Below are 22,597 nucleotides of genomic sequence, written 5' to 3' on the forward strand. Positions count from 1 at the left end.
AGCCAGGCCCCACCTCCGACATTGGGGATTACAATTCGACATGCGATTTGGGCAGGACACAGATCCAAACCATATCAGCCAGTTTCCCTTAAGTCATTTATTGTTAGATGCTCTCACTAGCATAACTTACCTAACATCTGAGAGCAGAATCAGTAGGACTGATTGAATTAAATACTTAGGAAAAAGTAGACTATTTGAGATGATATATTAACCAACCTGGGATGGTAAAAACAAACCAACAAATTAGAAGTATTTCTTCCTTCCACCCTCCTTATGGAAAGGGCAGGAAGGGTTGTTGACTTTCCCATTTAACCCAGCAGATCCCATCAGCTTGACAGCTTAGCTGAGGTACAGGTGGAGGTTGGAGAAAAGCCTGTGCCTTCGGTGATTTCTTTGAATGGTGTGCTTGTACAGAGTTTCTAATTCTGGGAAATAATGGCATTGACCTCATCTAGTGATTGTTTCCTACTTTAACACACAATTAAACCTCTTAAATTTCAATTAACTTTTTAAAAAAAGTCCAATGCTCCTTATTTAAATGTCCTTTTATTTTTTTCATAGTACTTGCATATGGCTTTTTCTTTTCTTAACAAAAGAAAGGTTATATTCTTCAGTAAACTGAAGTGTAAATGAGCAGATCTTGCTCAGATGGCACATTTAGAAAATGATGGGATGAGTAGAGTTCTTGCCTCCTGGATCAGATCAATGCTCTTTCCAGTCGGCATATCTACCCTGCCGCCCGGCTAGTTTAGATAATACATTTAACTACTATTACTCTGTGTTGGGTATATTATTTGAATGTTTTACATTGGATATTTGTTTTACATTGGATACACTGGGAAGTGGTTTAATGAAGGAGAGAGCAACTGTATTTACTACAATTCAGAATCCGTATCAATGGTCATTATTAAAGGAGGTTTGAGATTGCCAAGCCATTTTCAAAAGTGATGTAAGACTGATGAGGGAAGTGACATCTACTTGATTATTTATATTTTTAGATGTTTTTAAATGCTTTGTCTTTCCTCTAAGCAATTTATGAAGAAATTCATGTTGCATGAAGTTTATTTAACTGAATTTGTGTGTGTGTTGGTGGGGTGGGTGTTTGAGGAATTTTGTTTGAAAGGCAAATTTGCTAAATTTATATCCTAGTATGGGCATGCTCTGCTCACAAATGCCCCTGCTGAGTAGTTTACACACGGGGTGAAAATGTACATAGGAATCCTCATGGGAGATCCAGGTTTGCAAGTGAGATTACCATGTACTCAGACTGAAAAAGATGATTTCTTCTGGTTACCTGTGTGTCTGCCAGAGATGGGGAAGGACTGGAGACAGATTCCTCCAGAAGATGTTTTGGCTGCTTAGAGAATGGCAAGTCAGAATCGTTAGCGAGCCAAATTACAGTTTTCTTTTTTTGTTGTAGGCTTTCATGTGTGTGTTGAATAGACTAATAACATTTGATGACCAATTTGTTTTTTACTGTGAATTTCCAGATTTTGTGTGTATGTTGCTCAGAGGGTGGTGCAGTGGGCAAGGAGATAGGGAGGTTGTCTCTTTTTGTTTTGTTGGTTGATTGAACACACTTGTACTGGTAATTTGAGTATCTCAGGATCTTCCTTTATATTGAAGGCCTCAACCCTTTGGTGGAAGGAAAAAAAAAGTAAGAAAAAAATCTCATTTGAAGCAAATCCCACCCATAGTATTATTTTTCTAATGTGCAAGCAATGTTACCTTTAGTATATTACGTAGAATTTTACATCTGATATTTTGGTTGCTAGAATTCTTAGCTTTCCTAACTGGTTTTAATTTATTATTCTCAGACTTGAATAACTAAGAGGAAAAATCATATATACTTGAGATTTTTCTAAGATATAAAACATTCTTAAGATTATTCAAATTATTTTAACCTTGTACAACTAATTGCCCTCAGAATGGCCCTTCATTTTTCCTGTCACCCCTAAATCAGAATATGCAAGCCAAGCATGACACTGTTGAAAAGCTGAAGGATGCTCTTTGTATCCTCTCCCCTCCCCTGTGCAAAATGGTCTGGTTCTTAACTGATTACTTGTGCATCTAGGATGGGGTGAGAAGAAAGGCACTGAAAGGAGAGGTGGGCAGGAGAAAGGTGATCAATGGGAATAGAAGAGGGTTCTTAAGGTGCATAAAATCGCTGGAGGAAGGAAGAGGAGGGCCACTGTGTTGCTGGCTCCATCACAGATGCTGCCGAATTTCCACTGCTGCCTCACAACTCTGCAAGAACCCTCATTTTCCAAGAGCTATTTTTAAATATCATACTTGTCTTTCCTACACATTTGCCTGCCTGACTATAACTGGGGAATTTTATACGATTTTCTTTCTTAGGGTCAAGAAATTGGAGCATGGCTATGAGCAATGGAAACAATGATTTTGTGGTTCTGAGTAATAGCAGCATCACAGCCGGTGCTGCTGACCCAAATCGCCTCAGTCCCTGTGATGGAGATCGTGCAGCCCAGCAGTTCACACCCAAAGAAGCAACAAGAACAAAAGTGAGTCCAAATGGATGCCTGCAACTTAACGGCACAGTTAAATCGTCCTTACTGCCTTTAGACAACCAAAGAATGCCTCAGATGTTATCCCAATGCTGTCATCCTTGTCCCTACCATCACCCTTTGACTAGCCATAGCAGTCACCAAGAGTGCCATCCCGAGGCTGGCCCTGCAGCACCCTCTGCTTTGGCCTCGTGTTGCATGCAGCCACACTCCGAGTATTCCGCATCTCTTTGTCCACATCATTCACCTGTGTATCAGACTACGTGCTGTCTTCAGCCCTCTCCATCCTTCTGCCTGCATCATCCGTGGCCTGACCATTTTCAGCATCAGCCTGTGCAACAGCACATAGCCAACATAAGGTAAGTGGTCTGAAAGTTTTGCTTTTAGCATTCAACTAATTCCACAGGAACATGACTGCTTGTGTTTATTTTTCTGAAAGGAGAGGAGAAAAATGTGGCATGGAAAGAAACCCTATGAAAATGCCTATTTTCTGGATTGTATGACGCCAACAAAAACGCAAATGAAATAATACAGTATATCTATTTTATCCACTGACTTCTTAGTCAAATCCTCCCTTCCCCTTTCCCTTCTGCAAACTGGTTAGGAACTCCTGCTAGACCTTGAATTATAAAATTTAACAAAAAGTTTTATTGTTAGCAATTTCTGTTATTGTGCATGGGAAGGATATTTATGATGAGATGATCTAAGCGACAGTCCTTTATTTACTGTTATTGATAGCGGTGAACATTTATGAGAAAGAAGTAAAAAAAAAAACAAAAAACCCTTGCTTCTTTGTGGTGCCTTATGGCTGTACTCGACAATTTCTATTCGTGTGTTTTGGTGACTATGTAGTAGGCTGAGAGCAAATGAAAGTAGCAGCTCCCTTCATAGCAGATGAAACTGGTAAATTGTAGCATGAGTCTTCTAAAAATATTTTTTGTAAAGCATTTTTAGATCTGGTAGATTGAAAAGTACTGGAAAAATGGATAATGTTGCCAGTGCTTATTTCCACCTCAGCCCATGGTTTCTTATATACATGATTTTCAGCTATTTTTTCCATGGGTAAGTTAAGTTGCACTCAATACAGGTGAGCAGTGATAATATATTTTAGAAAATACTAAGTACTTTGTAGAAACTGAGTCTTATTTCACATTTTTAAGTAATAAAAAAAGTTTAATTAGCTAGAAAAAGAGCATTCTCTTTAAAATTAGGGTGTAATTTGCATATCGGGAAATGTACAGATCTTAATTATTCGGTTTGATCAGCATTGACAAATGTATACAAAAGTGTGATTCACACTTTGGTCTGATGTAGAACATTTTTATCACCCCAGAAGGTCAGTTCCTTCATGCCCCTTCTCAGTTATTCCGTCTTCACCAGAAGCAATCACTGCTGAGTTTTATTGCTGTAGATTTGTTGTACCTCCTCCTAGAACTTCATGTAAGTGGAATCATACAGTGTGTACTCTTTCATGTTTGGCAATTTTTGCTCAGCGTGATGTTTTTGAGTTTCATCTAATTGTTGTATGTGTTTGTTTTTCCATTTATTGCTGAGTAGCAATCTACTGTATGCATGTAGCAAATTCACTTTTGATTAAAGAGTCAGGGATGGGTGTTGCAGCACACGGCTGCAGGGATTACAGAATCCCAGTACTTTGGGAGGTTGAGGTGGGAGGATTGCTTGAGCCCAGGACTTCAAGGCCAGCCTGGGCAACATAGCAAGACTCTGTCTCTACAAAAAAAGTTAAAAAAAAAAAAAAGTCAGATCCAGAAAGGGATTAAGTGATAAATACTTTTCACCTTTATCAGGTTTTGAACATTGTTGAGATTACCTGCTTTCACTCTTTTTAAAGAGAGGAAGAGAAACATGGCAATAAAGCAGAAAGAAAGAGTGGGGAGGGGAAAAGAGGAGAGTTCTTCACAGCATGTTTCTGCAATTTCTGGATACATTTTCCATTTTGGATTTGAGAGTTTGAAAGTCTTTAGTTATAGGAATATGATAAATTCACCACGCTTACCAAAGCCATTTCTTAGAAGATTTGTCCTGACAACATTGTGCAACATGACTAGTTTTAGACTCTTTCCATTTTGAATCAAGCTGTGTGAACAGTTGATTTTTAAAGTATCAAAAATATTGATGTTTCAAATAATAAACTATATGGTTGCAAAGTATGAAATAAGATAGATATTTCTGCATTTTGAAGCTGATACCTCCTTTTAAAAAATCAGAACGTAGTAAAACTATGGACAAATAACCAATTCTTTCAATATGGAAGGTTGTGCCAAGATTTTTAGGATTTTGACTTGGCATTTCTCAGTGACCTCATCTGAAAGCAGTGAGATCCTTGTGTACATTTTAAATAAAATGACATTAAAAACAAACTGATAGCCGGGGCTGAGCTCGTCACTACCCTTGGTGTGGGGTAGGTCGTTGTTGGAACCGGAGCCTTTGCAGTCATGATGGACTTACTTCAGATTGCGTGTGACCACTGGGTGCATAGACTTGTCCTTACAGGATTTGTCTTTATATGTTATCTAAAGAGAAAGAATGATGAAAAGCTAACTGCCTTCTGGAAAAAGAGTATGTTATTTAAGAGGGAATTGAGACCCATGGAGAAGTTGCTTGGAAGTAAAGGCTGTGGCTGAACTATACAATGTTTACATTTTAAAAGTTGTGAGAGAAATAAAAACACTTCCATACTTAATTTGAAAAACACCGACTTAAAAATTGCCATAATTGTCCCTCAAAAAGAGTTGTAGAAGACGGTAGAATAGCATGAAGGAAATTTTTTATATTTAGAATTTTATCTCAAGAATTTGAGCCTTTTGGTTACTTGTTTGTAATAGGCATAAAATATTTTAAAGATGCCTGCAGTGGAATGGTATGTGTCCAGCTGTGTGTGTTACATACCTTATTGTGCCTCAATGATTGCTTTCCTATTTTCTACATTTACTTATATAATCCACAATGTTTACTGAATACTTGTATGTGCCAGGCACTGAGGATGTAATTCCAAACAAGTTGAGACATTCTTTTGCCTTCATAGAGCTTTAAACTAGTAGGAAGGGAGACACTAAAACAAATAGCAGCTACAGTATTGTGGTAAGTACTATCAAGAAGGGATACACAGAGCTGAAGATGAAGAAGTTACAAATGGAGAGAATCGAAGAGGCTTGTCTTTTAGATAGAGGGAACAGTTTATGTAAATACTTTTATAAGGGTCCAGCATAGGTCAATATGGCTGGACCCTAGTGGAAGAGAGAATCGTAGCAAGAGGAGAGGTATACTAGGACTAAGTCCTGAAGGGTATTGTAAACCACATTAATGCAATCACTAGACTTCATCCTGAGGTTAATGAGGACCCATTATAGATTTGTGATTTTTTTGGTGATCTTTTTTTATTATGGTGAAATATATATAACATAAAATTTAATATTGTAATAAATTTTAAGTATAGAGTTTAGTGACATTAAATACATTCACATTGTTGTACAACCATCACTACCACCTTTGTCCTGAACTATTTCATCTTCCCAAACTGAAACTCCATACTCATTAAATTATAGCCACCTGCCCCTGGCAGCCATCATTCTAGTTTTTGTCTCCATGAATTTGACTTCTCTATACCCCTCAGATAAGAGGAATCATACAGTATTTGTCTTTTTGTGTGTGTGGCTTATTTCACTCAGCATAATGTCTTCAAGGCTCATTCATTTTGCAGCATGTGTCAGAATTCCTTTCTTTTTAAGGCTCAATAATACTCCATTGTGTGTTTATATATTATATTTTATCAATTTATTCATTGAGGGACACGTCCATCTTTTGGGCATTGTAGCTATTGCTAATAATGCTGCTATGAACTTGGGCTCTGTTCAAGTCCCTGCTTTTAGTTCTTTTGGGTATATGCCCAGACCAGAAGTAGAATTGCTGGAGCATATGGTAATTCTGTTTTTAGCTTTTTGAGGAGCTGTTTTCCATAGCGGCTGCACCATTTTATGCCAGCAGTGCAAAAAGTTCCAAGGTTTCCAGATCCTTGCCAACACTTGTTATTTTATCTGACCTTTTTCTAAGAGTAGGCATCCTAATTGATGTGAGATTAAAATTTTTAAAGCAGAAAAGAAACATAGTAAGAAACAATTTAGGAAGTTTCATCATTTGCATTGTGGAGAGTAGATTGAATTGAGTCAGGACTGTTGTAGATATGAAGACCACTAGAAGGCTTATTACAGTAGTTCAGGTGAGAAATGTGGTAACTTGAACCATGATTTAGAAATAAATTCATTCTAGAGAGATTTAGGAGGTGGAATCTACTAGATTTGGTGGATAATTGGATATCAGAGGGGTGAAGGGAGGAAGAATCACAACTGATTTTCAGTTTCCTGGCTTAAGCAACTGTTTTGGTTTATGGTAATGCCATTCACTAAAGTGGGGAAAGAAGGGAACTAAGTAAACAGAGCTGAGACATTGAGCTTCCAGAGAGTACTACAGAGTATCAGTAACAGTGAAAGGGTGATATCCCTTGAGCTTTGAAAGAATGAGGTCGCTGGGTAATACATTGACAATGCATTGAGGGCAATACTGGTGGGGGTTATATTAGAATGAACACCGAAACAGTTAGACTCAGGCCAGCAGGCATTAGATTTGCAAAATTGTGCTATAGGCAAGGAACTAAGTGAGGTACTATCTCATCCTTTCCCCAACCAATAAAATATCCACAGAAGCAAATGAGCTCTTGGATAGAGCTGCTATGTATTGGAGAACAGGACAGTTTCAGAAAGTCTGTGCAGGATGTGTCCTTGGTTAGGAATTCTGAAAATGAAGATGTTGGACAGTGCTTTCTCACCTTTCATTTTCTACACAACGCTTTCAGGAGCTTACCGTAACAAAGGTTCTAGAGGTTGATCTCTACCAGGAACTTTAAGCCCTTTTAGTTTTCTTTATTGTGGTTTATTGCTATGTAATTTTTAAGTTTTTTTTTAATTGATAACATCAAGTAAGTACTTAATGAAATATTATTCCATTAATATTTAAAATGTATTTATGACTTCACATTACTTTAAAGGGTATCTTAAACATTGAGTGCCTTAGAGTAAAATTATATAGTGATGGAAGATCCTAAGTACTATCAATTTTTATTGCTATTTGCACCTATACCACAAATGGGCCCACCTGTTTGTATTTGAAAGTGTTTTTTAAAGTTTTTCTTGTTTATGAAGCACTTAAGCCATTGAGAATATTTTAAAGAATCAATCAGATAGAAAACATAATTTTAACCTAGGCTATTTGCTATGTAGAGTGGACTCTATTACATCCCCTCTTGATTCTTAAGCTCAAATAAATCTTTCTAAAAGATTCATTATATCAACCATTGTGTGTGTGTGTGTGTGTGTGTGTGTGTGTGTGTGTGTGTGTGTGTGTGTTTTAAATTCTTTTTTAGTCTTTCAATTAATAAAATTAAGGCTGTGTGCAGTGTGGCTCACACTTGTAATCCCAGCACTTTGGGAAGCCAAGATGGGCCGATCACTTGAGGTCAAGAGTTCGAGACCAGCCTGGTCAGTAATGGTGAAACCCCGTCTCTACTAAAAATACAAAAATTGGCCAGGTGTGGTGGCACGCATCTGTAGTCCCAGCTATGGAGGCTGAGGCAGGAGAATCATTTGAACCCGGGAGGTAGAGGTTGCAGTGAGCCGGGATTGTGCCACTGCACTCCAGTCTGGGAGACAGAAGGAGACTGTCTTTAAATAAAGAAAGAAAAGTATTAAAGAATTAAGTATAAAAGAAAAAAGTATAAAAGAATTAAGATTATTGCAAGGATCACATTTAATATGTCTGTTTTGATTATTGCCAAACATTAAGAAGTTTAAATAGATTTTATTTTAAAGCTTTAGATTTCATTTTAAAGCTTCAGGCTTTTGTATTTGTAGATTCCTGTCCTTATATACATTACTCAGCCATTAATTAACATGTCTAATTGAGAACAGTAAGGAATTTTATTTTATTTTTTTTGTTTATTTTGAGACAGAGTCTCTCTGTTGCCCACGCTGAAGTACAGTGGCATGATCTCAGCTCACTTCAACCTCCGCCACCCATGTTTAAGGAATTCTCCTGCCTCAGCCTTCCAAGCAGCTGGGATTACAGGCACACACTATCATGCCTGGCTAATTTTTGTAATTTTAGTAGAGATGGGGTTTCACCATGTTGGTCAGGCAGGCCTTGAACTCCTGGCCTCAAGTGTTCTGCCCACCTCTGCCCCTCAAAATCCTGGGATTATAGGCATGAGACACTACTCCCAGCCACAATAAGGAATTTTAAAAAGCAGACAATAGTCTCTCCTCACCATGAGGCAAGACCTGTACTAACAAGTCCTAAACCTAGCTGATCATCTTTGGAATCACTTGAGAGTTAAAAAATAAAATAAGTAGAAGAAGACATTTCTTTTGCAGTAGAAACAATAAATAACTCTAACAGTTGAAAGGTAGGAAGGATCCCCTGGAAGGATCCCTGTAGGTTACTGACGTTAGGGACTGAGAAGAATAGAACATGAGTGGCCCTTGAAGGATGACTAGAAATTAATGAAGGGACTCAAAGAGGCAAAACATGGAAAGTGGAGGAAAGTCGTGAAGGGAAAGCTTTCAAAAACAAATGCCTTAAAATATTTTTTAAAACATGTAAGAAGGGTAAAGAGAACAAGATTGCGGGAGCAGAGAGTCACTGTGGGTGTTGCTAGTCTACATCCTGAACACAGTCCATTTGATGATCTGTTCTTTATCCTCCAGAGAGCTGGAAAATGCCTCTCAAAAAGCCAGTCACATTCCATGTGTGCTAGTTGAAGCAAGTTTTGAGTTGCTCATTTGGGATCCTCTTACTGCCATATTAAAGTGAAAGAGTAATGGGATTATTGCACAATAAATAAAAAGTTCTGCATCCAAAAATAGCACACCAGAGTTCTAATCTAAACTATACCTACCTTTTAATTTGGTGTTGCAAAGAAATTTTCTTGATTGTAACAGAGGACTCCATAAATGACAGTTGGCAATGCTACACACTCATTATCATGATAGGGAACCTGTGATATTTTTGGGTACCTGCCAAATGCATTTTTATTTATCCAAGGTGATTTCATAGACAGATGGCCATTTTGAATGTTTCTTGTGATGCACTAGAGGAATTAGAGCTATATGGAGTTAAGAATGCTTGGCATAGAGGGGACTGTAGAACCCTGGGACTATCTTAGCCCCTTAAGGTTAACTAAATATTGTCCCAGCCACCCCCAAATGTTATGACTGTATAATTTTTGTAACTTACATTTCCTTTCTTCTTTATTTCTTCATTCATTTTCCAATTTCTGACTTACTTTTCTCAGAGGTTTTCTTTTGGTTTCCCCTTAAGACATTAGTTATTTTCTGTGAAGGGGCCTCTTTTAAAATGAAAAAAAAGTAAGAAATGAGAATTCTTGAATTATATTAAAAAAACAAGAATTCTACCGCCAGAATTGTTGTTTCTTTGTATATGCTGTATTATGATATCCAGGGGTAAAATGGTAGCTCTGAGCATCATCTCCCAAAGTGTCTTACTTCACCATACATGGCCTATGGTGACTCACCCTTTCCCTTTTCCTTAGCCCTGTTGATTGTATTATTTTGTTAGCCAGAAAATTTAAGCCACAAATCACTCTGAACACTTCATCAACACTGGGGCATGACCCCTGAGCATTCACAAAGATCCCACAGTCTCTGCTTTACCCAGATCGCCCAGAGTCCATTCAAATGCTTCTCTAAGATGTGGCAGCAATGAATGGAGAAATTCAAAGTTAGCGATTCACCTACTTAGCAAGTGCCTAATAAGTGTTAGGTGCTGGAGACAGGTGGAAACTGCAAAGTCTGGTTCCTAACTTCAGAGATGTAGGAGTAGCGTGGACAAGGTAAGACACTTAGGTTTTAGCATAGGGTGACCATAGATAGATTGTCATCTTTGATGGGTGTTTCCAGAATAGCTGTTGTATTCGCTGGAGCACAGAAGTTAAATACCAGTACTTTTACAGAGGCACAGGCAAGTTTTATATATTAATACAAAAAGAATTCATATTGTCCTCTTTTCCTCTCAGCATTGAAAGATTACTAATAGTGAAACAATCATTTCTCTTTATTTTTTACATAAATTATTACCTCTCTAGAATTTCTGGATAAGTGTCTTTTGCAAGAAGGAATAGCTAAACTGCATTCTTTAGACATTTGCTTTTCAATAAATACCAATAAAATCAAAAATTTGGTTATTTGGTTATACTGGTCACATTTTCAGTACTCGGTAGCCACATGTGGCTAGTAGCTACCATATTGGACAGCATCAATGGAGAACGTTTCCATCGCTGCAGAAAGTTTTATTGAACAGGATTACCTTTCTCGACTCTGTTAAAACAACTGAGGTCCCTTTTCAACATTCGTGGCAGCAAATGAAACTTATATGATAAAGAATAACAGCAGTATTTGACAGTGAATATTTTCTATGTTGACATAATTCTACTTAGGATTTGCTTGTATTTTGTTGACTAAATAACAAAGAAATGACAAAATATCTCTTCAAAAATCTGAAGGACTGAAAGTCCTGTATTAGCAAAAACATTGTGTAACAAGTAGGCAATATCCTTCAAAATCTTCTAGAGGCCACAATTACATTTCACAAAAGCCACTGTATATCTTTATGAGTCAAAAAGTATCATCTTATGTAGTTCATAGTTGCAATTGTAGGTAGATCTAAAATATAAATGAAAAAAATGTAGTTTTTCTCCAGGATAGAGAAGTATAGCTAGCCTCTAGAAACAATCATTGTTGCTACATTATAATTCATTTTTCTTTTCTCAATTCCCTCTCCTTTCCTCATTGGACAACATGAAGTAGTAAGAACATCCGTGTAAAATGAGAGTAGCAGTAGCTATCTTGCACTTAGCACAGTGCCTGGTACCAAATATTAATCTCCCTTTTGTTCTCCATTTTTGGTGCTTTCACTTTCTCTTAAGTTTTGTTGTTGTTGCTGTTATTGCATGCCTTGCTTAATCCTGTTGGTATTTTTTAGAAATGAAGTTATTACTGAATCCTGGTTTGTATAAAGACATGATGTGTTCCTTTTCATTCTTATTTATAAATTACATACCTCACATGACCAACCTATAGGAAAGAGCAAGTGGAAAAAAATGGTCACTTTGCCTTCTGGAGGAGGAAAAGGGGTTGTTAAGAATAAATGGGCCTCTTTAGCCCCCAAAACTCACAGCCTTTATACTTTGCACTGAGTATATAATCTGATTATGATATTTGCTTTTAGAAGAAGTCTGGTAAGATTTAATTTTGATTTCACTGAAACCAGGATTTATTTTGATATTCCTTAAAGTAGTCAAATTAACTTTTTAAAAAGGGATAATGTTTATAAAATTTTAAATGTTCCAGGCTTGCTTGCCAAAGTCAGTCAGCTTGGCAGTCAGACGGAATGAAGTCCTATTTTTTAGAAGGACTTCTTTGAGAGAGTTCTTCTTTTATTATAAATGAAGAGATTTTAGAGTGTGCTGTGCCTGAAGGAATACATTGTACATTCTGTAATACATTTCAGAATATGAGCCTTGGTCATTTTTTTACCTTAATAATGAATGTCAGAAAACAATGCCTTCTTTATTTCATAAAATTAATAATATAACATTTTGGAATGAAGCAAATATATTCTTTAATTATCCCCTTTCCTTATTAGTGCCAGTTGTGTAGCAGATAGTATGCAGAGTAAAGGCGAAAAAAAGAAATGGTTTAGGTTTTCTCTTTTTCTTTTTGGAAAAAAAATTTTTCAAAGATCGTAAAACATTTGGCAAACAATGAAACTTAAAAAAAAAAAAAAAAAAAACACTGTTATGGATCAGCTACATGTCTAATTCCAGGAAAAAAGCATTTGTGATCTATTGCATCTTGTTTCCAAACTTAAATGGATTGTTATTTAAAAGAATTTATAAAACTTAACATTTAAAGGGCAGTTTTGATTGCTATAATATTTTGTGTTCTTTTCAGCAAAATTGACTCTACACAATTATCTTTTTTTTTTTTTCTAAACACAAACCAGTTATTCAACTGATTACTTGGTATTTTGGAGTTTGAAATACAGCCTAGGGCCTGGGACCCATTCACAGTTCAATAAATATTTGTTGAATGAATGAATGATTGCAAAAAAAAAAATTCTCAAGATACATCTTCTTTTGTAAAAAGTTAACAAAACTTAACAACAACAAAAACCTCGTGAAGTTAGATTGGTCACGGCCATCAAACAGCTTATACTCTAGAAGGTGAAGGATGATTTCAGCAAAAATAACCAAACTCTCTAAATGCCAAAATCAGGGTTTAGAGGGTCGTGTGAGTCCTAAAGAGGGGGATGGAGTCATAGGAGAGCTAAGAGAAAGTGTGATGGGAGATGGGAGGGGCTTTTCAAAAATGAACAAGAGGCCAGGCCAGGCTGGCTCCCGTCTGTCATCCCAGCACTTGAAGAGGCTGAGGCAGGAGGATCACTTGAGCCCAGGAGTTAGAGACTAGCTTGGGAACACAGTGAGACCCTGTTTATACTAAAAATACAAAAATAAAAATAAAATAAATGAACAAGCATGCAGCTGCCTGAAGTGTGGGAACAGGAGGCCTCGAGGCACCAGGAACATGGCAATAAGTGGTGGGGATGGGGGGTGGGGGCTGGGGAATGCAGGCAGTCCCCTTTGTCTGGAGAAGGACCAGAGAAGGCATCACAATACACCGTAGTTAATCCAAGAAGATTGCTCCCCTAAAATGAATTCTGAGTGCTGTGTAATCATTGTGAAGCTTTTTTTTTTTTTTTTTTTTTTCTTGGGGACAGAGCCTCACTCTGTCGCCCAGGATGGGGTGTAGTGGCACAATCTCAGCTCACTGCAACCTCCGCCTCCAGGTTCATGCAATTCTCCTGCCTCAGCCCTTCGAGTAGCTGGGACTACAGACACACACCACCATGCCCAGCTAATTTTTGTATTTTATCGGGACAGGGTTTTACCATGTTGGCCAGGCTGGTCTCAAACTCCCAACCTCAAGCGATCTGCCCACCTCAAGCTCCCAAAATGCTGGCAGGAGCCACAGCACCCAGCCTAAAGCATTTATTAAATACAGATAGTCTGTGACTTATGGTTTGAGTTATGATTTTTTTTGCTATTACAATGGTGCAGAAACAATCTGCATTCAGTAGAAACTGTACTTCAGATTTTGAATTTTGATCTTTTCCTGGGCTCAGGCCCAGTGTGCTTTCAGCTGTGTACGTAGATGGCAAGTACCCATACAACCATTCTGTCTCTCACTTTCAGTACAGTATTCAATAAATTGCATGAGATATTCAATACTTTAGGGCAACATGGAGAGGGGCCAGGGACAGTCTCCTGCAGGGAGAGCCAGCAAGGAAATAACCTTTCTGTTTGCTGAACTCAGACCACCTCCAGGACATTGACCAATCTAGTGTAAGTGACTGTAAAGCAGTCAGTAGATTTTAAACTGGTGGATAAACGCTCAGTTCCTAAATAAGACTTGTGTCTTTTCTTTGTTCATATGCATTTTTTTGAATTTAGAAAGCAGAATAAAATGAAAGAATCTAAGAGTAAATTTGATACCTTTATTCTATGTAAATTTGCTGAGTTACTTTAGTGAAATCAGTTTCTTTTCCCTATTTGAAATATTCAAATATTTCCCAATACTTTGAGATTCAAGTATAATGCTTTCTACAGGAATGTAAGCAATTTACTGTTTCCAAGCATTATTTTGTTGTGTCTAGTGAGAAGCAAGGATGGACAGTTAGTACATTCATTCCTTCGGACCCTATTTGTGTGCCTGTGGTCACTCGGGCCTGCCCACCTCCCTTTTCCTAAAACACTGCTTTCATTATGTCACTCCTCTGCTCAGAAATCTTCCAATTTCCCCAAATTCCTTGACCTGGCATTGAAAGTTTCCCTTTGAGGGATGGGGTATGTGTTGTGGGGGAAGAAAGGGTACTTCATGGAGGAAGAGTCCCCTAGCCCTGGACAGGGAGGAACAAGGTGACAGGTCTCAGTGTATGTTACTGTGACGGAGTTTCTCCCCAGCACACTAGACAGAAATCTGACTAATGACTCTGTCTTTGTTTCCACTTATACATAACAAGGAACTATAACAGGGTTATATATTCTGGGTCTTTTTTTTTTTTAGGTATTAGTCTAGAACTTTGTTTGGTTTTGTTTTTGGTTGGTTTCTTTGTTTGTTTGTTTGTTGCTGTCGGCCATACCATAAAGTTACCAGAAACCAAAACTACTTCATTATAAAGCAATCCCTAGTAAAGATTTATTTATTAAGTATTATTTGATTGTTGACATGTTTCTCCCTAATGCATAGGGTTAAACTCTACATTAAGCTCCAAATTATGTTGATTTTTTTCTAACCCTAATCTGAGCTCTTTCTCCCAAAGCTTAAAATTCTTACTGAGCAACATCAGTGTTTGGTGAGTGTTTGGGCTTGAGGATTGCAGACTTCATTCCAGTATTCCATGCTCTTAAATTAGTGAAGTTTAATAAGATTTTTCTGGCTTTCTTATGGGCTTTTCTTGGATCTCATATTAATGATTATTATTCACATCTTATTAAGAAAACTATATATTATGCTCTTATTAAGCATGTTTTGTACAGGGCTCACAGCAACAGTCTGGCATGAAAAGGGCTGAGTTTAAGGGTAAGTACTTTATAATTTAGTGTAACTTTAAAATGTAACACATGGGACTGTGCTTTATAACCTCCAACTAAACCATGCAAATGTAACTTCATAGGCTAAAGGAGAATGTTTCTTTTTAACCAAAGCTACTTTTCAATTATTTAAAATTTTTTTTTTTTTTTTTTTTTTTTTTTTTTGGAGACGGAGTTTCACTCTTGTTACCCAGGCTGGAGTGCGATGGCGCGATCTCGGCTCACCGCAACCTCCGCCTCCTGGGTTCAGGCAATTCTCCTGCCTCAGCCTCCTGAGTAGCTGGGATTACGGGCACGCACCACCATGCCCAGCTAATTTTTTGTATTTTTAGTAGAGACGGCGTTTCACCATGTTGACCAGGATGGTCTCGATCTCTTGACCTCGTGATCCACCCGCCTCGGCCTCCCACAGTGCTGGGATTACAGGCTTGAGCCACCGCGCCCGGCATTAAAAATATTTTTAACCTATCATCCTTTTCACATTTCTAATTGCTCTAAACTATTATTTTTTTACTGTTGTAAAAAGAAAAAAAAGGCATTCTTAGATTCCTTTTTTGGGCTGTGCATTGTACAGGAGGACCAGAGCCATGTTATATTTTAACCTTTAGAACTACCCTTTTCTCTCCTGATAAGTGGCAGATAAAAATGTGTTTAAAAATGAATTTCCCAGGCCAGGTTTGGTGGCTCACACCTGTAATCCCTATTTTTGAAGGTAGCATCACATAGAAATGCTTTCTTCAGTTTCTAATGAAGATAACTATTCAGCAGATCCAATGAGTGTGCATTTGTGCTCTGTGGCATTTGCATCAGATAGACATACTTATTTTTCTTTTACCAAAAAGTTTTGGTTGAGTTGGCACTGGGAATGATAAATATATGCACACAGCACATTTCTGTCATTGTTCGCTGCAGTCTTTTAACACATCTTCTCAGCAATATTCTTAATGTTTCCAGGGTGAAAACTGCAAATTATTTACCCACTGAATCTAATCAGTAGCCATTGAATGCTTAAATGGGCTTTAAAGTAGACAAAAGTAAAAGAGAGCAAAGAAAATTAAGCAGTAAGAGTGCCCATAATCCAAAGACATTTGAGAAGCCACTTTAGTCATTTTGAAACACATGCTTTATTTTTTCCCTTAGACTGGCACATTCCTGTCATTTATAAAAAGAATATACATTTGTAAATTTAAGGTGTAGATATTCATTATTGAAGGTAGAAATGGTCCTAATCATTAGGTGTCTAGATATATCTGAAGAGAAGTAAATTCAACATGGTTTTAAATACGATTTTGTATTGCATAATTTAGAAATTAAATATTTTATTTTTCTTTAGTTAAACTAAGAGATTCTGTTTAAAAATTATGACTTAAAAGAAAAGCAATTCTTCATCTTTGTGAATTGTCTTTAAAATTTAGCTTATATTATAGAATATGCTTAACCGGAATATTGTAAGATATTTAACAAGAAGAGCTAACCATTCTAAATATATGTGCACCCAGTACAGGAGCACCCAGATTCATAAAACAAGTTCTTAGAGAGCTATAAAGAGACTTAGACTCCCACACAATAATAATGGAGACTTTAACACCCCACTGTTAATATTAGATCAACAAGATAGAAAATTAACAAGGATATTCAGGACTTGAACTCAGCTCTGGATCAAGTGACCTAATATACATCTACAGAACTCTCCACCCTAAATCAACAGAATACATATTCTTCTCAGTGCCCCCACATGGCACTTATTCTGAAATTGAGCACATAATTGGAAGTAAAACGCTTCTTAGCAAATGCAAAAGAACTGAAATCCTAACAGTCTCTCAGACCACACAGCAATCAAATGAGAACTCAGGATTCAGAGACTCACTCAAAACCACACAATTACATGGAAATTGAATAACCTGCTCCTTATTGACTCCTGGGTAAATAATGAAATTAAGGCAGAAATCAAGAAGTTCTTTGAAACTAATGAGAACAGAGAGACAACATGTCAGAATCTCTGGGACACAGCTAAAGCAGTGTTAAGAGGGACATTTGTAACACTAAATGCCCACATCAGGAAGCTAGAAATATCTCAAATCGACACCCTAACACCACAGTTGAAAGACCTAGAGAGGCAAGTGCAAATTAATCCAAAGGCTAACAGAAGACAAGAAATAACTAAGCTCAGAGCAAAATTGAAGGAGACAGAAACATGAAAAACTCTCCAAAAAAATTAGTGAATCCAGGAGCTGGTTTTTTGAAAAAAATTAACAAAATAGATCACTAGCTAGACTAATAAAGAAAAGAAAGAACACTCAAATAGACACAATAAAAAAATGATAGAAGGGATATCACTACTGACTCCACAGAAATGCAAACTACCATGAGACAATACTATAAACACCTCTACGGAAATAAACTAGGAAATCTAGAAGAAATGGATAAATTCTTGGACGCATACATCCTCCCGAGACTAAACCAGGAAGAAGGTGAATCCTTGAATAGACCAGTAAGAAGTTCTGAAATTACTAAGAGGCAGTAATTAGTAGCCTACCAACCAAAAAAAGCCCAAGACCAGACTGATTTCACAGTCAAATTCTACCAGAGGTACAAAGAGGAGAGGAGCTGGTACTATTCCTTCTGAAACTATTCCAAACAATTGAAAAGGAGGGACTCCTCCCTAACTCATTTTATGAAGCCAGCATCACCCTGTTGCCAAAACCAGGAAGAGACACAACAAAAAAAGAAAACTTCAAGCCAATATCCCTGATGAACATCAGTGTGAAAATCCTCAATAAAGTACTGGCAAACCAGCAGCACATCAAAAAGCTTATCCACCATGATCAAGTCGGCTTCATTCCTAGGATGCAATGGTTCAACATACGCAAATCAATAAATGTAATCTATCACATAAACAGAACCAAAACCAAAAACCACATGATTATCTTAATAGATGCAGAAAAGGGCTTTGATAAAATTCAACATCTCTTCATGTTAAAACTCTCAATAAACTAAGTATTGATGGAACATATCTCAAAATAATAAGAGCTATTCATGACAAACCCACAGCCAGTATCATACTAAATGGGCAAAAGCTGGTAGCATTCCCTTTGAAAACCAGTACAAGGATTCCCTCTCTCACCATTCCTATTCAACATGGTATTGGAAGTTCTGCCAGGGCAAGCAGGCAACAGAAACAAAGTGTATTCAAATAGGAAGAGAGGCAATCAAATTTTATCTGTTTGCAGATGACATGACTTTATATTTAGAAAACCCCATCATCTCAGCCCAGAAACTCTTTAAACTGATAAGCAACTTTAGCAAAGTCTCAGGATACAAAATCAATGTGCAGAAATCACAAGCATTTTTACACCAAGAATAGACAAGCAGAAAACCAATTCATGAATGAACTCCTATTCACAATTGCTACAAAGAGAATAAAATATATAGGAACATAGCTAACAAGGATGTGAAGGACCTCTTGAAGGAGAACTACAAATCACTGCTCAAGGAAACAAGAGATGATACAAATAAATGGAAAAACATTCCATCCTCATGGACAGGAAGAATCAATATCATGAAAATGGCCATACTGGCCAAAGAAATTTATAGATTCAATGCTATTCCCATCAAACTACCATTGACATTCTTCACAGAATTAGAAAAAGCTACTTTAAATTTCATATGGAATCAAAGAAGACCCTGTATAGCCAAGATAATCCTAAGCAAAAAGAACAAAACTGGAGGCATCATGCTACCTGACTTCAAACTATACTACAAGGCTACAGTAACCAAAACAACATGGTACTGGTACCAAAACAGAAATATAGACCAACAGAACAGAACAGAGACCCCAGAAATAACACTGCACATCTACAATCATCTGATCTTCAACTAATCTGACAAAAACAAGCAATGGGGAAAAGATCTATTCAATAAGTGGTGCTGGGAAACTGGCTAGCCATGTGTAGAACACTGAAACTGAACCCCTTCCTTACTCCTTATACAAAAATTAACTCAAGATGGACTAAAAATTTAAATGTAAAACCCAAAACCATGAAAACTCTAGAAGAAAACTTAGGAGGCCAGGTGCCGTGGCTCACGCCTATAATCCCAACACTTTGGGAGGCCAAGGCAGCTGGATCATGTGAGGTCAGGAGTTTGAGACTAGCCTGACCAATGTGATGAAACCCCATTTCTACTAAAAATACAAAATTAGCTGGGTGTGATTGTGGGTGCCCGTAGTCCCCAGCTACTCAGGAGGCTGAGACAGGAGAATTACTTAAATCCAGTAAGCCGAGGTTGCAGTGAGCTGAGATCATGCTACTGCACTCCAGCCTGGGTGACAGAGACTCCATCTCAGAAAAGAAAAAAGAAAACCTAGACAATACCATTCAGGACATAGGCATGGGCGAAGTCTTCATGATGAAAACACCAAAAGCAATTACAACAAAAGCCAAAATTGACAAATGGAATCTAGTGAAACTAAAATGCTTCTGCACAGCAAAAGAAACTATCATTAGAGTGAACAGGCAACCTACAGAATGGGAGAAAATTTTTGCAATCTACCCATCTGACAAAGTTCTAATATCTAGAATCTACAAGGAACAAATTCACAAGAAAAAAAAAAAAACCCTATCAAAGAATGGGCAAAGGATATGAACAGACAGTTCTCAAAAGAAGAAAGTTATGCAGCTAAGAAACATATGAAAAAAAGCTCAACATCACTGATTATTAGAGAAATGCAAATCAAAACCACAATGAAATACTGTCTCATGCCAGTCAGAATGGAGATTATTAAAAAGTCAAGAAACAATAGATGTTGGCAAGGCTGTGGAGAAATAGCAACACTTTTATACTCCCACTGTTTGTGGGAGTATAAGTTAGTTCAACCATTGTGGAAGACAGTATGGCGATTCCTCAAGGACCTAGAAGGAGAAATACCGTTTGACCCAGCAATCCCATTACTGGGTATATACCCAAAGGAATATAAATGATTCTGCTGTAAAGACACATGCTCATGTATGTTTATTGCAGCACTATTTACAATAGCACAGTCATGGAATCAAACCAAATGTCCATCAGTGATAGACTGGATAAAGAAAATGTAATACATATACATACACCATGGAATGGTGTATGCAGCCATAAAAAGGAACAAGATCATGTCTTTTGCAGAGACATAGATGAAGCTGAAAGCCATTATCCTCAGCGAACTAACAGAGGAACAGAAAACCAAATACCACATGTTTTCACTAATAAGTGGGAGTTGAACAATGAGAACACGTGGACACAGGGAGGTAACAATACACACCAGGACATATTGAGGGTTGGGGGAGTGAAGGGAGGGAACTTAGAGGACAGGTCAATAGGTGCAGCAAACCACCATGGCACACATATACCTATGTAAAAAACTTGCATGTTCTGCATATGTATCCCGGAACTTAAAGTAAATTTTAAAAAAAAGAAAAAAAAACAAGTTTAAAGCTTTGTGAAACTCAAAAGAATTCTTAGAATCTCATTTGCAAGTTAATTTGGATATTGTCTCTTTTAGGTCCTCTGTCTAAATAAAATTATCTTGATTTAAAAAAAAAAAAAAAGCCAGGCACAGTGGCTCACACCTGTAATCTCGGCACTTTGGGAGGCCGAGGTGGGTGGATCACGAGGTCAGTAGTTCAAACCAGCCTGGCCAATATGGTGAAACCCCGTCTCTACTAAAAATACAAAAGTTAGCTGGGTGTGGTGGCAGGCACCTGTAATCCCAGATACTTGGGAGCTTGAGGCAGGAGAATCACTTGAACCTGGGAGGCGGTAGCTGCAGTAAGCCAAGATCGTGCCATTGCACTCCAGCCTGGGCGACAGAGCGAGACTCCATCTCAAACAAACAAACAGTGTTTGGAAGATTAATTAAAAAGTTAATAATAAGTGGTAGAACCTGGAATAGTTTTCCAAGTGTGTCTGATTTGAAGCCTTCTTCTTACCACTCTATGCTGTGCAAACACTAGAGAATGAAATATTTTTTGTGTTTTCTTACTATAATTTTTTTTAGTTTCAGTAGTGGTTTGAGAAACAGTTATCAAGTGTTTACTATGTAGTAAGGTTCAGTCTTGAGATCGTAGAACTGAAATCACACAGATCACACAAATAATCATGAGGGCATAAGTGATGTGTCATAGGCTGCCCTTGTCATCTTTAGATCATAGAAACAGCATATCCACAGTGCTGCCTTGCACAGAACCTGAGGAAGAATTCCACCTAATTTCTCCAGCCTGTTTATATCATGTTGTACTTAAACACCTTATCTGGTGCAGGATACGCAGTGCGTTTTTCAGTGGGTTCTCGGAAATGCTAGTAGTAATTGCAGAAATTATTTGCAATTAGTTTAGATGTTAAAGCTCTGTGCTGTCATCTCCAGGAATGTTGATGCCTTTGCTCCAGCTCCCAGGCTAACAAGCACTGCTTGCTGGAAGAAAATGGGAACTGTACAGACTTTGCCTCTTCTGATTTCATGCTTCTGTCACAACTTCGTCCTCATGGCTAACTCCCAAGCACACTTCTTTTAGTAGCTTTGTTTCAAGATTTTTTCTGTCTCTTGTTGACTGAAATCATAGTTTACTCTCTAAACTCCCATACTAGGGCAGCAGCACCTTCTGCTTTATGAAAATAATAGAAATATTTGCTACAGTATAGCCTAGCGATTAAGAATATAGGCTCTCGAGTAGGCTGCCTGGGTTTGAATCCTGCCTCTTTATGTGGATTTTGGTGACTCATTTAACCTCTCTGTGCTTTATTTCTCCATCTATAAAATCTATGCCTACCTCATAGGGTTATTTTAAGAATTTTAAAATGTTGTAATATATATCAAGTGCTTAGGGCAGTGTTTGGCGCATAGTAAAGTCTGTAAATGTTGACTGTTGTTATTTTAAATACCTTGACTTCATATGGTCTTTTTCTTCCTGGTGCCTTGCAGTCTAACTTCTATCATCATTACAATGCCAGGTCAGTGACACTTTTGACAAACTCATTTGATTTCTTCTTCTGTTTAGTTCGAGAGCATGCAATCCCTTTTTACCACCTCTTCTTAAATAGTTTTTCTTTCTTTTTCATTCTACGATCTTATGGTTTTTTTTTTTTTTTTTTTTTGAGATGGAGTCTCTCTGTGTTTTCCAGGCCGGAGTGCAGTGGCACTATCTTGGCTCACAGCAACCTCAGCCTCCCAAGTTCAAGCAGTTCTCTGCCTCAGCCTCCCTAGTAGCTGGAATTATAGGCACCCACCATCACACTCAGCTAATTTTTTTTTTTTTTGTATTTTTAGTAGAGATGGGGTTTCACCATCTTGGCCAGGCTAGTT

General features: G+C 37.6%; 1 protein-coding gene across 3 annotated transcripts in view; it reads left to right on the top strand.

The window, feature by feature from the left end:
- DISP1 (dispatched RND transporter family member 1) overlaps positions 1–22,597 on the top strand; it is a 166,296-nt gene that overhangs the window by 100,409 nt on the left and 43,290 nt on the right. For 2 of the 3 annotated variants that reach the window (XM_032289342.1, XM_032289341.1), the window contains exon 2: positions 2,359–2,884. In XM_032289342.1, coding sequence (XP_032145233.1) covers positions 2,376–2,884 — 509 coding nt within the window. In that variant the 5' untranslated portion in view covers positions 2,359–2,375. Of the gene's footprint in view, positions 1–2,358; positions 2,885–22,597 lie in introns of those variants that run through there. The other variant, XM_032289343.1, reaches the window with a different exon arrangement.

Source organism: Sapajus apella, unplaced genomic scaffold, assembly GCF_009761245.1.
Source record: "Sapajus apella isolate SASKATOON/1434 unplaced genomic scaffold, GSC_monkey_1.0 scaffold22, whole genome shotgun sequence".
In the NCBI taxonomy this organism is placed as follows: domain Eukaryota; kingdom Metazoa; phylum Chordata; class Mammalia; order Primates; family Cebidae; genus Sapajus; species Sapajus apella.